This window comes from Crocuta crocuta, unplaced genomic scaffold (genome assembly GCF_008692635.1).
Source record: "Crocuta crocuta isolate KB4526 unplaced genomic scaffold, BGI_CrCroc_1.0 scaffold44, whole genome shotgun sequence".
Classification (NCBI taxonomy): Eukaryota; Metazoa; Chordata; class Mammalia; order Carnivora; family Hyaenidae; genus Crocuta; species Crocuta crocuta.
In genome coordinates this window covers 4,487,318-4,501,274 of record NW_027530179.1, presented here as the reverse complement: position 1 = coordinate 4,501,274, position 13,957 = coordinate 4,487,318, and the positions used below count along the sequence as shown (strand labels likewise).

General features: G+C 43.2%; 1 protein-coding gene across 4 annotated transcripts in view; it reads left to right on the top strand.

The window, feature by feature from the left end:
* Positions 1 to 30: 30 nt before the first annotated feature.
* SPATS1 (spermatogenesis associated serine rich 1) overlaps positions 31 to 13,957 on the top strand; it is a 26,271-nt gene continuing 12,344 nt past the window's right edge. For 2 of the 4 annotated variants that reach the window (XM_077764780.1, XM_077764778.1), the window contains exons 1-5: positions 31 to 168; positions 394 to 585; positions 8,320 to 8,455; positions 10,744 to 10,868; positions 12,826 to 12,987. In XM_077764780.1, coding sequence (XP_077620906.1) covers positions 447 to 585; positions 8,320 to 8,455; positions 10,744 to 10,868; positions 12,826 to 12,987 — 562 coding nt within the window. In that variant the 5' untranslated portion in view covers positions 31 to 168; positions 394 to 446. The remainder of the gene's footprint in view (positions 169 to 393; positions 586 to 8,319; positions 8,456 to 10,743; positions 10,869 to 12,825; positions 12,988 to 13,957) is intronic. The other 2 variants (XM_077764779.1, XM_077764781.1) reach the window with 2 other exon arrangements.

Genomic DNA, 13,957 nt, shown 5'->3' with positions numbered 1-13,957 from the left:
GTCCAGGCAACCCCGGACGCGCCTCCGCAGGCTGGGAAGCTGGCGGCCCCGGGGCCGGCCGTCTGGCCCTCCGCTCGGGTTCCTAGCCAGCCCCGCGGCCGGCAGTTCGGTTGCCAGTTGGTGCGTTGGTCTTGCTGCATCGTGTGGAGGCCTCCTCGGGGGGAAAAGGTGCAAGACCCGGAGGTGGAAAGGGAAGGAGCACCTTGGGAGGGGGCGCGACAGTGAGTGTGGGCGGCGGAGAGAACCCACGGGAACCCCGGGGGCATCCCGACCCAGAAAAGCCCGAGGAGAGGGTGGGAGGGAAGTTCTGATTAAGATGTCAACCCTGCCCTCTTTGACTTTCAATGGCTTGTGGACTTTCTCTTGGTTTTCATTGATGCCTTTCTTACAAAGGTCTTTTCTTCGTCTCCGAGTTGCTTTTAATACTCAAAACCGACAACACATGCATGGGTGAGACCGTGTACGCTGGAAACGGCCCCCGGGACTGTTATCTCCCCTCCATCTCCAGAGCACCCTGCAGCAGAGAGCTGGAGAAGGTTCAAGAGAAAGGAGACCCTGGCATGACAATGATGGAGAAGAGATACAGTTGAGTTGAAGAAATCAAAAGGGCTGGGTGTGCATTTGGTCGTCAGATCCGAGTGTACCAGAGCCGGGAAGTTCAAACTACTTAAAGTGTAAAGGGAGGCCAGTTTACAGGCATATAAAAAGAACTCCTTGAATGGTAACTTATGTCTGTTTTTAACCCAAGATCTGATGAAGCAGATAGCAGTTCAAAAAGCAGAGATTCTCACAAATTATGTGCTTGGATCTCATAACAGCCCCAGAGGTATATTACTAATGAGCAAAGAAAGCCAGGGGCACCTGAGTGGCTCAGTCCGTTGAATGTCAGACTCCTGATTTTGGCTCGGGTTATGATCTCACTGTTGGTGGGATCAAGCCCCACATAGGGCTCCGCATCAGTGCAGAGTCTGCTTGGGATTCTCTCTCTCCTCACTCTCTGCCGCTCCCCTGCTTGTGCCTCTTTCTCAATCTCAAGATAAATACATTTAAAAATAGAGTAGGGGCGCAGCGGAGCCAGATTTTTGACTTGCCCAGTGCTACCATCAATAAATGGTAAATCTGAGGACTGACCACAGTCTTCTGGTCCCCAAAGCCTGTGTCCTTTAAGTTTTTCTTTGCTCATATATTAGATTTGTGGCACTGTTTATTGGATGGGGCAGCTCGGGTGAAAAGTATGAACACTTTAAGGAGAGGCTTAAATTAAAATAATGGATAGTGGCTCCTTAATTGGTTTTGAAGGCTGAGGAGGATGTTAGGGGCACATTGCCTTTAGAGAAGAGAATCACAAACCACAGTCTCTGAGAAAACCTTGGAATGAATTTAGGCCTAGGCTGGCCTTTATAGATGAATGGCCTGAATGCTGCAAAAAGGGAACATTGTAGAATGTTCTGTCTGTGCCCCATCAGATCATAGCTTGGTCCTCGGTCCTTTGTATTACAGATCCTCTGTCTCCTCATTCTCCTTCACAAGTGCACGGAGAGGGGGGAGGTACGACTTACCATACCCACCTGTAAGCGGGGACCAGAAGGGCAGGAGTTACAACCCAAGGTGCCCAGTGTTGCTAGGTCAGCAAGGAGAAGGTTTTGGGATTCTAACTTTAAGCTCTAGACTCTTCTGCAGTTTCCATGTTGGGCTCAGGTAACAGAGGGAGCTGCTGTTTTAAAGGTGGGGGAGAGAGGGTTCATGTTTCTGAGTTAGGGGCACGGAAAGAGCACCAGACTCTGAGATCCTCAGATCACATTAGCCAGAGATCCATGACTTCCTTTCCTGCTATGTGGGTGTGTCCACTCAGGAGACCATATGTGAACTCCACTTTACATGGCATCCGGGAGTTTCGGGAAGGAAGGAGCTCCACAAACCAGTTGAAGATGAATACGAAAATTGTGGATGTATATGCATTTTTCCAGCAAGGGGGTGTCCATTGCTTTCGTGACTTCCCAGGAGAGTCTGTGATCCAAAGAAGGGTTAAAAACCACCGTCTTAGACCCTTGGGTTGTTTGTGGAGCAGATAAGCAGGGGTGAGCAACTGAGTGGTTAAAAGGTAACCACATGAAGCTAACTTGGCTTGATGTATTATTTTTCTCCCTGCCAGACCATGCTATTGTGTAAATCAGCTGTGATGACAAGTATGCGAAGTGCCTTGGTTATGTAAGGTGCTATTCCTGCCTAAAGAAATGGAAATAATTAGCGTGGATTCCACAGATGGTACCAAAGAAACAGACTTTCTTCTAAACTCTCCATTTCCCCCTACATTCCTATCTACTCGCCAGAACCTTCTCTCGGTCCCTTCTGTTGATCATCTTTTCTTATATCATAGTGTTTTAGCAACTTGTTAGAGTTTCCTATCTTATGGCTTCCTGGACATTGAATTTGAGTGACAATTATCATGCTAAATGATGACATTCTCAAGAAGCAAGTGCCTTAGCTTCTTTGTATCATCTCAGCCTGGTGAGCTAGAGGGAGGTGGGGCAGGTGTTGGGAGCTGGGCTGGAGAGGTAATTGACTTACTTGAAGTAACTAGATGTCACCTTACGCATCACTGTCAGAAAAGAAGGGGTCAGACTTGAAATTCCAGCCCTTTCTACTTGAGATGTGAAGAGGCAGCCAGAGGCCACGTTTAAGTGTCTCCAGGTTGTATTTGAGACTGAGTTACTTCTGGGAAGGTCCTGCAGTACATTGGATTTGGAGGAAGTGCCCTTTGCCTGTTTAGCAGGGAGACTGCTCTTCCTATCCTTGCCTGTCAGACAAGCCTTCCCTGCCAAAGCAGCCACAGGCTACTTTCTAGAGAGCTGCCAACACAAAACTTCTTGAGCAAACAAGGAAATATGCTAAATTTGTAGATGTGATTTCACTGCTTGCCACTCAGGGTTATATAATATATTTAAAAATTTCCCCTAAAATAAAAAAAACCCCAAAAAACTTGTGATGCTATTCATAGCAACCAATTCTTGCTTTGGTGAACTCTCAAGTCCTCTGGTGGCAAAGATACAATTAGAATGTTTATTTGCTATGAAAATGCAGCCAGGGGCAAAAAATTATTTTATTAGTTTATTTATTTGTTTACTATTTATTTATTTATTTTTTAATGTTTAATTGAGAGAGAGAGAGAGAGAGTGAGCAGGGGAAAGACAAAGAGAGAGGGAGACACAGAACCTGAAACAGGTTCCAGGCTCTGAGCTGTCAGCACAGAGCCCGATATGGGGCTTGAACTCATGAATCATGAGATCATGACCTGAGCTGAAGTTGTACACCTTAACTGACTGAGCTACCCAGGCACCCCTTGTGGCAAAAATTATTATAAGTAAATGCTACAATAAATAACTCAGAGCTTACATATGATTATCAATCTAGAAGGTATCTCTGCATTGGCTCTTATTTCTTCTCTACATATGTGGATCCTTTCTACATCTTTATAGATACATTTCATACCTTTTTCACAGATATGTTTCTGGAAATAGAACCGCTGGATCAAAAAGTGTGCTTCTCACAGACTTTGGAGGATGCATATGGCCAAAGTGCTTTTTAGTAAGGAGGAGACATTTTTTAAAATGTTTTTTATTTATTTCCGAGAGAGAGAGAGAGAAACAGTGTGAGCAGGGTAGGGTCAGAGAGAGAGGGAGATACAGAATCTGAAGCAGTCTCCAGGCTCTGAGCTAGCTGTCAGTACAGAGCCCAATGCAGAGCTCGAACCCACGAACTGTGAGATCATGACCTGAGCTGAAGTGGGACACTCAACCAACTGAGCCACCCAGACGCCCCATGATGGAGACATTTCTATCAGCAACATATAAGAGTGCCATTCCTCCAACCTATGCCAATCTTAGGTTTTTGCAGACTCATAGCAAATACTGGTATTGTCTTAAATTCAGCTCTTTGATTATTATGAAGTGTGCATTTCCGCCCCCCTCTCCAAATGTATATTGGCTGTTGTATGTGTATGTTTAATTCATTACCTAATCATGTCTTTTGCCCATTTTTTTCCCCTTGAGTATTTATTTGCATCTTATAAATTTATAGAGACTTACAATTTGGCATGGCTACTAACTCTTTTTCTTGTGTATTGCTATGAACTTTCCCCCAGTTTATAGTTTGCTATGGAGCTTTAAAATTTTTTTTAAATGTTTGTTTATTTTTGAGAGAGGGAGAGAGAGAGAGAGCGTGCACAAGCAGGGGAGGGGCAGAGAAAGAGGAGACACAGAATCCAAGGCAGGCTTCAGGCTCTGACCTGTCAGCACAGAGCCCAACCCGGGACTCGAACCTGAGCAATGAGATCATGACTTGAGCCAAAGTCTGACGCCCAACCAACTGAGCACCCACGTGCCCCGCTATGGAATTTTTAAATGGATGTTTTCCAATCATGCATCTTTTCCTTTATTTTGCCTTCATTTGATATCTTTCTTAGAAATAACTTCCCCAGTCTAAGATTATATAAACATTGAATTATCATTTTCTTTTCAGGTACATCTTTTATTTTAATTCTGTTATTCAAATGTAGAATTCATCTGGAATTTATTTGGGGATTAGTTAATTACTTTTATTTTCATTTCAAATGATTAATTAGTTGTTTCAGCAATATTTTTGAATAATCTATTCTTTTTAAAATTTTTCTTTTTTTAATGTTATATTTATTTCTGAGAGAGAGAGAGACAGCATGAGCAGGGGAGGATCAGAGAGAGAGGGAGACACAGAACCTGAAGTAGGCTCCAGGCTCTGAACTGGGTGTCAGCACAGAGCCCGATGCAGGGCTCAAACCCATGAACCGCGAGATCATGACCTTAGCCAAAGTCCTACGCTTAACTGACTGAGCCACCCAGGCGCCCCTTGAATAATCTATTCTTTTCCTCATGACATGAAATGCCACTATTCTGTACAATTTTATTCTATCTACATTTTTCTATCTTGTTCTCTTGATCAATCTGTTAGGGTCACTGTCAGTACCATCTTGATTATGCGACATGAAACTACATTTTATAAATTATACTCTATAGCTCTGTTACTTTGAACAAGTTATTGGACATTTCTGACCCTCAATTTCTTTATGCATAAAGTTATTTCTATTCTACTTATAATTATGGTATTGCGTTGCTAATCCTGTTTACTTGTGCTAAGAATTGGTTTTTCTTGAACTTCACTTACCTATATTATTGGTTCTTTCCACAAAGCCATGATTCTGATAATCTTCTCTATTTCATACATTTCTGCTCTTATTTTTATGATATCCTTTTTTATCGTTTTGAGGAGTTTATTATTTTTTTCCCTTATTTCTTACATTGCAAGGTTAGATGACTAATTTTGGAATCTTTGTTTTTTAACTACCTGTCAATTCTAAGTTGGACATTTTTCAGAGTTTGAACATCTTTGAGGTGGGTCATTCTTATAAGAGCTGTGGACGCAGCAGCAGGTGTGAAGAAGTCATTATAAGCTTTGCTGAATGGGCACTGAATAATAGAGAAGATGTGTCTGTATCTTGGAAGAAACTTCCAGAGTCAATCGAGGAACACTTATTTAAGAAGTGTTGCATCACGCATGTTCTTGTTGGTCAGTTTAGGTGGAAAATGTGGACATCAGTGATTGAGTTGAAAAGTGATTCAGTAACCAGACTTTCGAATGGAAGGTTTAAGAAGGCCTTAACGAGGGGCACCTGGGTGACTCAGTCAGTTGCCTGTCTGACTCCTGGTTTTGGCTCAGGTTGTGATTTCACACGGTTTGTGGGATCGAGCCCTGCATTGGGCTCTGCACTGACAGTGTGGAGCCTGCTTGGGATTCTCTCTCTCCCTCTCCCTTTAACCCTCTCCTGTGTGCTCTCTCTCTCAAAATAAATAAGCCTAAAAAAAAAAGAAGGCCTTAACCAATTATTTTGCTCATATTTTCCTTCTTTAAATATGTATTTGAATGATATGTACTTAAAATCTACATCTAAGTAAGTCTGAAAGAATGCTTCAATAAATATATAATAAACACTCTAAGTGATAGAGTATTCTGTCATAGTTTAATTGGCAGCCTTTGTTCTTTGTGGTACATAAGATAATAATGTTATTACAACTGCTGGTGTCTTGTATTCGATGGAATACAGCATGTGCATTTCAGGCACTAGTTTCTACTCACTGCTTTACTTGAGTCCCACAAGTCTGATTTATTGTACTTATGTATTGACCATTAAGCACCTCATGATTCCCGTCATGATTTCTTCTTTTATATGAAATATTTAGAAGTGCGGTTTGAGTTTCCAAGCTCATGGATGTCTTTGGCTGTCTTTTTATTATTGATCTCTAAAATTGGTTTGCACTGTGGTCAGAGAGTGTAGTCGATGTTACATTTGTTGACACTACTTTTATGGCTTGTAGGTGGGTGGTTACTCCTTTGGCTGCTGGGAACCTGTGCTCTCCTCTTCACAGCTCTGTGTCTTTCTCAACCCCTCCCCTGAGCTCCGCTCCATCCCAGCTCCTCATACCTCAGGCAACCGGTTGACCCTCTTTACACCTAGGGCTGTACTAGGTGCTGTGGCATGTTCCAGAATGGCTCTTCCCATCCCTGGCTGGCTCTGAGACTCACCTGAGGTGCTTCTTTAAAAAAAAATTTTTTTTAATGTTTTTATTTATTTCTAGGAGAGAGAGAGAGAGAGACAGCGTGAGCAGGGGAGGGTCAGAGAGAGAGGGAGTCACAGGCTGAAACAGGCTCCAGGCTCTGAGCTGGCAGTCAGCACAGAGCCCGACGCGGGGCTCAAACCCACAAACCACAAGATCGTGACCTAAGCGAAAGTCGGACGCTTAACCGATTAAGCCACCCAGGCGCCCCTCACCTGAGGTGCTTCTTTAACATTCTGATCCCCAGATCTTCCCCTGTAGGTCTGGGTTGGAGCTTTGGGATCTGAGCTTTGAGGAAATGCCCCAAGATGATTCTCACGACTGAGTAAATTCAGGTTACTCTATGCGGTTGGGGATCAGGAAGTGGGATGGGATAGAATGCCTTAGTGGAGCTAGACTCAAAGGGGAGGGAAATCACTGCCAAGTGGGAGCCTACAACCTGCAGGGGTATAGGACTTGTTCAAAATGCGGGTTCCCAGGGGTGCCTGCGTGGCTCAGCCGGTTGGACATCTGACTATGGCTTGGGTCATGATCTCACCGTTTGTGAGTTTGAGCTCCACATCGGGCTCCGTGCTGACAGCTCAGAGCCTGGACCCTGCTTCAGATTCTATGTCTCCTTTTCTCTCCGCCCCTCCCCTGCTCTCTCTTTCTCTCTCTCGTTCAAATTTAATTTATTTAAAGATAAGTTAAAGAAATAAAAATGTAAATTTTTTAAGAAATGTGAGTTCCCAGACCTCCCATAGAGAGATTTTGTAATGGGATTTGGGAATCTGTATTTTAAAAAATGTTTTTATTTATTTATTTATTTATTTATTTATTTATTAATGTTTATTTATTTTGAGAGAGAGAGAGAGACAGAATGCAAGCAGGGAGAGGCAGACAGAGAGGGAGACACAGAATCTGAAGCAGGCTCCAGGCTCCTAGCTGACAGCACAGAGCCTGGACATGGGGCTTGAACTCACAGCCGTGACATCATGACCTGGGCCAAAGTCAGATGCTCAACCCACTGATGGCAGTTCTTTGGATTATTCATCAGTCTTTCTATGAATCAATCCTTTGGAAAATTGTATTGAGATGCTCAATACAGCTTGATTCAGAGGTTATCTCTTCCACTTAATTCAAAGTGGGCAAACTACGAAGGGACAAGTAGCACTGTGACTAGGATTTTTGACTTTAGTGTCACAAGAACTGTAATCAAATCTAGATCTAGATGTTTGTTTTCTGTGTGATCTTAGGAAAGTTGCTTAACCATCTGTGCCTCATCAGTAAGATGGAAGAACAATCTGCAGGATATTATGGGAATTTAATTAAATCCCAATTAAATGGGATAATGGTGTAAGATGTTAACATCATCTCCAATTCACAATAAACGCTCAATAAACGTTATTTTTTTAATTTTTTTTTTGAGAAAGAGAGAGAGCAAGTTGGGGAGGGGCAGAGAGAGAGGGGGACATAGGATCTGAAGCGGGTTCTGTGCTGACAGCAGAGAGCCCAGTGTAGACTTTGAACTCACCAACTGTGATATCATGCTCTGAGCCAAAGTCAGTGCTCAACCACACTACCCAGGCGCCCCTACACTTTAGTTTTTTAAAAAATATTTTTTGTAATCTAGGGAACACGATGGCGGGGTAGGTATTTCGTTTCATTAATGAACTCCAACGGTGATGTGTTGCAGGTGATTTTCTGGAACCTAAGGGATGCTTTGCCAGTACAACATCCTCGGACAGAAAGGTCAGCCCCTCGTCTTCTGTTGAAACATGTCCTAGTGTGAGCGAGCCTCCAGGCCCCGGCAAAGTGTCCGTTCACCTAGAGTAAGTAAGGGTCCAGTAAAGACCGTACTGTTGGGGTAAATTCTGACTAGGAAGCCAAGAGAGGTAGAATGACATGTTTGGCAAGAGCATGAATTCTGGAACCAGACTATCTAGGTTTAAACCCCAGGTCTGCCAACTTCATCTGTGTGAACTTGGAAAAATTACGTTACCTCCCTGGGCCTCAGTTTTTTTAATCTACAAAGCAGAGATAATACTTCATAGGATTGTTTTGAAGATTAAATGACTTAATACATGGAAAGTGATTGGAAGACTGCCTGGCACAGGATAAATGTTGTATGGATGCTTGTCATTATCAAGTTGAAAAGCAAGTGAAATTAAGCTGTATTTTTTTGTGGTTGTTTTTGTTTTTGTTTTTTTTTAATTCCATTTTAGACAGTGGGCAGGGAGAGGGGCAGAGGAAGAGATAGAATCCTAATAGGACAAAGCCCAATGCAGGGCTTGATCCCACAATCTGGGGATCGTGACCTGAGCCGAAATCAAGTCAGCCACTCAATTGACTGAGCCACACAGGTGCTCCCCATTTCCTTTTCAAATGGAAATGATTATATGGGTCCTACCTATATCACAGGATTATTAGAAGGGAACAAAAAAGACAAGCATCATGAAGTTGCTTTGAAGCCATTCAACCAGGAGAGTGTTGTAATATTATGAGAAAACATTCCATGATTTGATAACTGATAACTCTGCCCGAAGACCAAGGCCATCTGTCAAATACGAAGCTACTTAAAGAAGAAGTGATTGCTTTTACTGCTGAAACATAGTTTATTGTAGGTGTTTTTTTTGTTTGTTTGTTTTTGTTTTTTGTTTTTTGTTTTTTTTAATGGCCGGGAACTTCAGCACGAAACACAATGCTCTGTTATCACAACCATTTCAGCTTTGGTTTGTTTTTTGATTACTTCTTCCTCTTCTCTTTATATTTATTGATTTTTAATGTCCATTTAATGGTTTTATTGAACATGCATATCTTTTGGTAGCAGTTTTTATTGAAACATAATTCACGTACTGTGTAATTCATCCTTTTAAAGGGTGCAGTTCAGTGGTTTTTAGTGTATTCAACAGAGCTGTGCAACTGTCACCACAATCAATTTTAGAACATTTTCATCACCTCAAAAAGAAACCCATCCTCTTGAGCAGTGATCCTCACTGTGGTCTCTACTCCACCGCCCCACCCCCTCCCAGCCCTAGACACCCACTAATCTACTTTTTATCTCTGGACATTTAATATACATGGAATATGTGTCTGGCTTCTTTCATTTAGCATCCTTAAAGCAATATTTTTTAATGTTTATTTATTTTTGAGAGAGAGACAGAGACAGAGCGCAAGTGAGGGAGGGGCAGAGAGAGAGGGAGACACAGAATCCGAAGCAGGCTGTAGGCAACCGAAGCTGTCAGCACAGAGCCCAATGCGGGACTTGAACCCACAAACCATGAGCTGAAGTCAGTCACTTAATAGACTGAGCCACCCAGACGCCCCTAGCATCATATTTTTAAGTTTCATCTAGGTTTCAACATGTATCAGCACATCATTCCTTTTTTTAAAAAAATTGGGGAGAAATATAACACAGCATTTGCCGTTTTATCCATTTTTACCCATTGGCATTAATTACCTTTCCACGTTGTGCAGCCATCACTGCTATTTTTTAAACATTTTCATCAGCCCAAACAGAAATTTCTCCCAGACCTCAGTACTCTAATCTACCCTAATCCACTAACCTCACCTACTCTCTGTCTCTCCGAATTTACCTATTTAGATACTTTGTATAAGTCGAGTCATACAGTTTTGTCCTTTGCTGTTTGGCCTAGTTCACTTAACATAATATTTCAAGTTTCACTCGTGTTGTAGCATGTATCAGAGCTCCATTCCTCTTTGTGGCTGAATCACATTCCATTGTGTGTCAGTGCCACATTCTGAACATTTGGGTTGTTTCCACTGCGTGGCTAATGTGAGTCACGCTGCAAAGAACATTTACAAGTATCTGAGTCTCTGTTTTCAATTCCTTGGGGTATATGCCGAGGACTGGAATGGCTTGAGTTACATGCTAATTCTGTACTTTTTGAAGAACCACCACACTTTTTTCAAGGATGCACCTTTTGACTGTTTCAGGCTCCTCAAACTGTAAGTAAATAAATGATATGTTACGGACATTTATGGAGGGGCAGGCCTGGTTGGCGGACGTGAACGTGATTCTATGTAGGATACATAAAATCAGATTCTAACTACCAATTTAAGCACATAGAAGATTCTAATCCTTCTGCTTCCTTTCCAGCTCTGCTACGGATTTGGATCTGAAATCCTCCTCCTCACATTCTGATCAGTCCTCTGAAACCTCATTGCCTGAAGTCCCCAAGGATGAATGTCCCAAGGAGTTCAGCCTGCTGAAGTTTCAGACAAGTAAGTGAGTATGTCCTAGCCTCCCCTCCGTGTGCCTCCATGCCCAGAGCTTTCCAGAAAAGTCTGCTGTCCTGTTGGGCATAGTTCACTGAAGGCTCACGAAGTGCCAGGCATTTGACACGTTTTCTAATTCTCCCAGGGGCTCTGCTGGGGAGCCATCACGATATGTTTTCTAAAACCCAACCATAAAAGTATCATAGCGAAGTATGAAAATACTAAAGGAGTATGTAAGGTAGAGTATAGAACCCCCTTTCTCAGTGTTCGTCAATGCATCCCCCAGGAGCCACGTAGCCATGAGAAATTTGGAAGTGTGTATGTGCTTGTCTATATATGGGTTGGACCATACAACCATATTTTCACTAGTGGAAATAGTACACAAACTATTCTCACTCAGAGCAAAGAGATCAGGGACCTCTTTCTGTGTCAATACGCAGAAAGCCAGGTGGCTAATATAGAACTACCCATTTCTTTTTTTGTTTTGTTTTTTTTTTTTTTTTTTTGAGGGAGAGAGAGAGAGAGAGAGAGAGACAGCATGAGCAGGGGAGGGTCAGAGAGAGAGAGAAACAAAATCTGAAGCAGGCTCCAGGCTCTGAGCTAGCTGTCAGCACAGAGCCCAAAGCGGGGTTCGAACCCGCAAACCGTGAGATCATGACCTGAGCTGAAGTCGGACACTTAACCGACTGAGCCACCCAGACCCCCCTAAAACTACCCATTTAACACAGAAGGTCACTGAGGCTCAGAGAGATTTAGTCTTTAGTCACTTGTACAAGAACACCTGATGAGGAAGTACAGTGATGGGATTAGAATCCAAACCAGCCTGCTTCCAGAGCCTGTGTTCTTTCTGGGCCACCACAGAGCCCAAGTGTTCCTCAAGAGCCCTAGAACTGTTAGAGGCTCTCTCGTTGTTTAAAATCGCTTTAGCCATTTTATAGGAAAAGTATTGAGTGAGGAAACGAAGCGCTGAGAGGTCCGATGACTTGCCTGAGGTCTCGCGGTGGCCCTTCTCATTTGCCAGAGTCGCACGTATATATTTTACAGTGTCACACTAGTGCATGTGTGTGCCACTGTTGTGGCCAACATCGTGGTCCATCCACTAAGTTGCCATGGTTGGTGCAGCCCTTCCCTGGTTGATGGCCATTCTGTTCTTTCTACCCACTCATCAGAGGGAAGGTTGGAGCATAGGTGCTTGTATAACTGTCTCTGAGCTTTCTTTCTGTTCCAGACATCACTTCCAACCATAAAGATGGCTTTATTGTTGGTGGAGAGGGTAACAAGGAAAAAAAGAGAACTCTTAGATACCTTTCTCCCCACTTCCCTTCTTTTTTTTTTAGTATTTATTTTATTTTATTAAAACATTTTTTAATGTTTATTTTTGAGAGACAGAGCGTGAGCAGGGGAGGAGCAGAGAGAGAGAGGGAAGCACAGAATCCAAAGTGGGCTCCAGGATTGAGCTGTCAGCACAGAGCCTGACGTGGAGCTCGAACTCATGAACCATGAGATAATGACGTGAGCTGAAGTCAGATGCTTAACCAACTGAGCCAGCCAGGCACCCCTTTTAAATATTTATTTTTGAGAGGGAGAGAGAGTGAGCGAGCAAGCAGGAACAGGGAAGGGGCAGAAAGAGAGAGAGAGAGGGAGAGAGAGGGGGAGGCAGAGGATCCGAAGCGTGTTCTGCGCTGCGAGCAGAGCCCAGTGCAGGGCTCGAACTCGTGAACCGCAAGATCATGACCTGAGCTAAAGTCTGACACTTAACCAACTGAGCCACCAGGAGCCCCTTCCCTTCTTTTCGTGCCGAGTCCCCCAGAGGTTATTAACGCTGCCCCCAATGTAGAACCAAGGAATTAAACATGTTGATAAAGGTTCTAAAGTCAGAGAATGCCTGGGACCACCTTCTGTCATTTAATTGCATGATGAGGCCGGGAGTGGTGCTGACAGAAGGGTTTCTGATGTCTTGCAGAAGATGGGCACCGTCCTGAGTGGACGTTTTACCCGAGGTTTAGCAGCAGTATCCACACCTACCATGTTGGAAAGCAGTGCTTCTTTAACGGGGTCTTCCTCGGCAACAGGAGGTCTCTATCAGAGAGGATGGTGGACAAGTGCTTTGGTCGGAAGAAATATGGTAATATTTTCCTCCTGGACCTTGACTGTGTGGTGCCTGAAAATACTCTTGAGTCGTGATTCTGTAGGACCAACATTCCATGGTTGGCGTCAGCCCTCTGGGGTCACCATGTTGTTTTTTTTAAATTTTTGAATATTTATTTTTGAGAGAGAGAGAGCGAGAGCGCAAACAAGGAACAGGGGAGAGTCAGAGAGAGAGAGGGAAACACAGAATCTGAAGCAGGTTCCGGGCTCTGAGCTGTCAGCACAGAGCCCGACATGGGGCTCCAACTCATCGACCGTGAGATCATGACCTGAGCCCAAGTTGGATGCTTAACCCGCTGAACCACCCAGGTGCCCCTCTGGGGTCACTGTGTTACTGTATGGCGGCCAGGAAGACAGGAAAGTGAAGGCGATGGTTGGCAGACTGCACTTTTTGGCAAAGGACTGATAACATATGCTGATCCACATTTTTGTTTTTCTCTGAATTTCATAAAATGCTAATGTGACATTTAAGTCATCAGACAAGTTCTCTCAGATACTTATTAATAGAAACCTTCATTCAAGTCTGAAGAAAATAATTGATGTTTCAATTAGATGCTGCCCATGATACGTATTTAAATTATACATTATATTCTTCAAAAGGAAAATATCCCATAACCCTTTGCCTAAAGTGCATGCTGTTATTTCATAGATTATTAAAGGTAATTTGAGATGAGCATGTGTATATATTTATATACTTTGTAACTTGGTGAGTTCTCGACCCCAGCCTACCCATGATAGATTTATGGAAAGATCCTAGGGTTGGTGAGTTCCAATGGACCATTATAGCACATTCTTCTATAGAAATACCCATACAGGAAGCAGCCATTGTTTTCATGGATGAATAGGATTGCTGTAGCAGGAATACAAAGAGGAAGAAATAGTTCTCATTTTTGAGTTTTAAAATAGACTTTTTGGTTTATTTTGCTTTAGAGAGAGAGGAGAGCGCG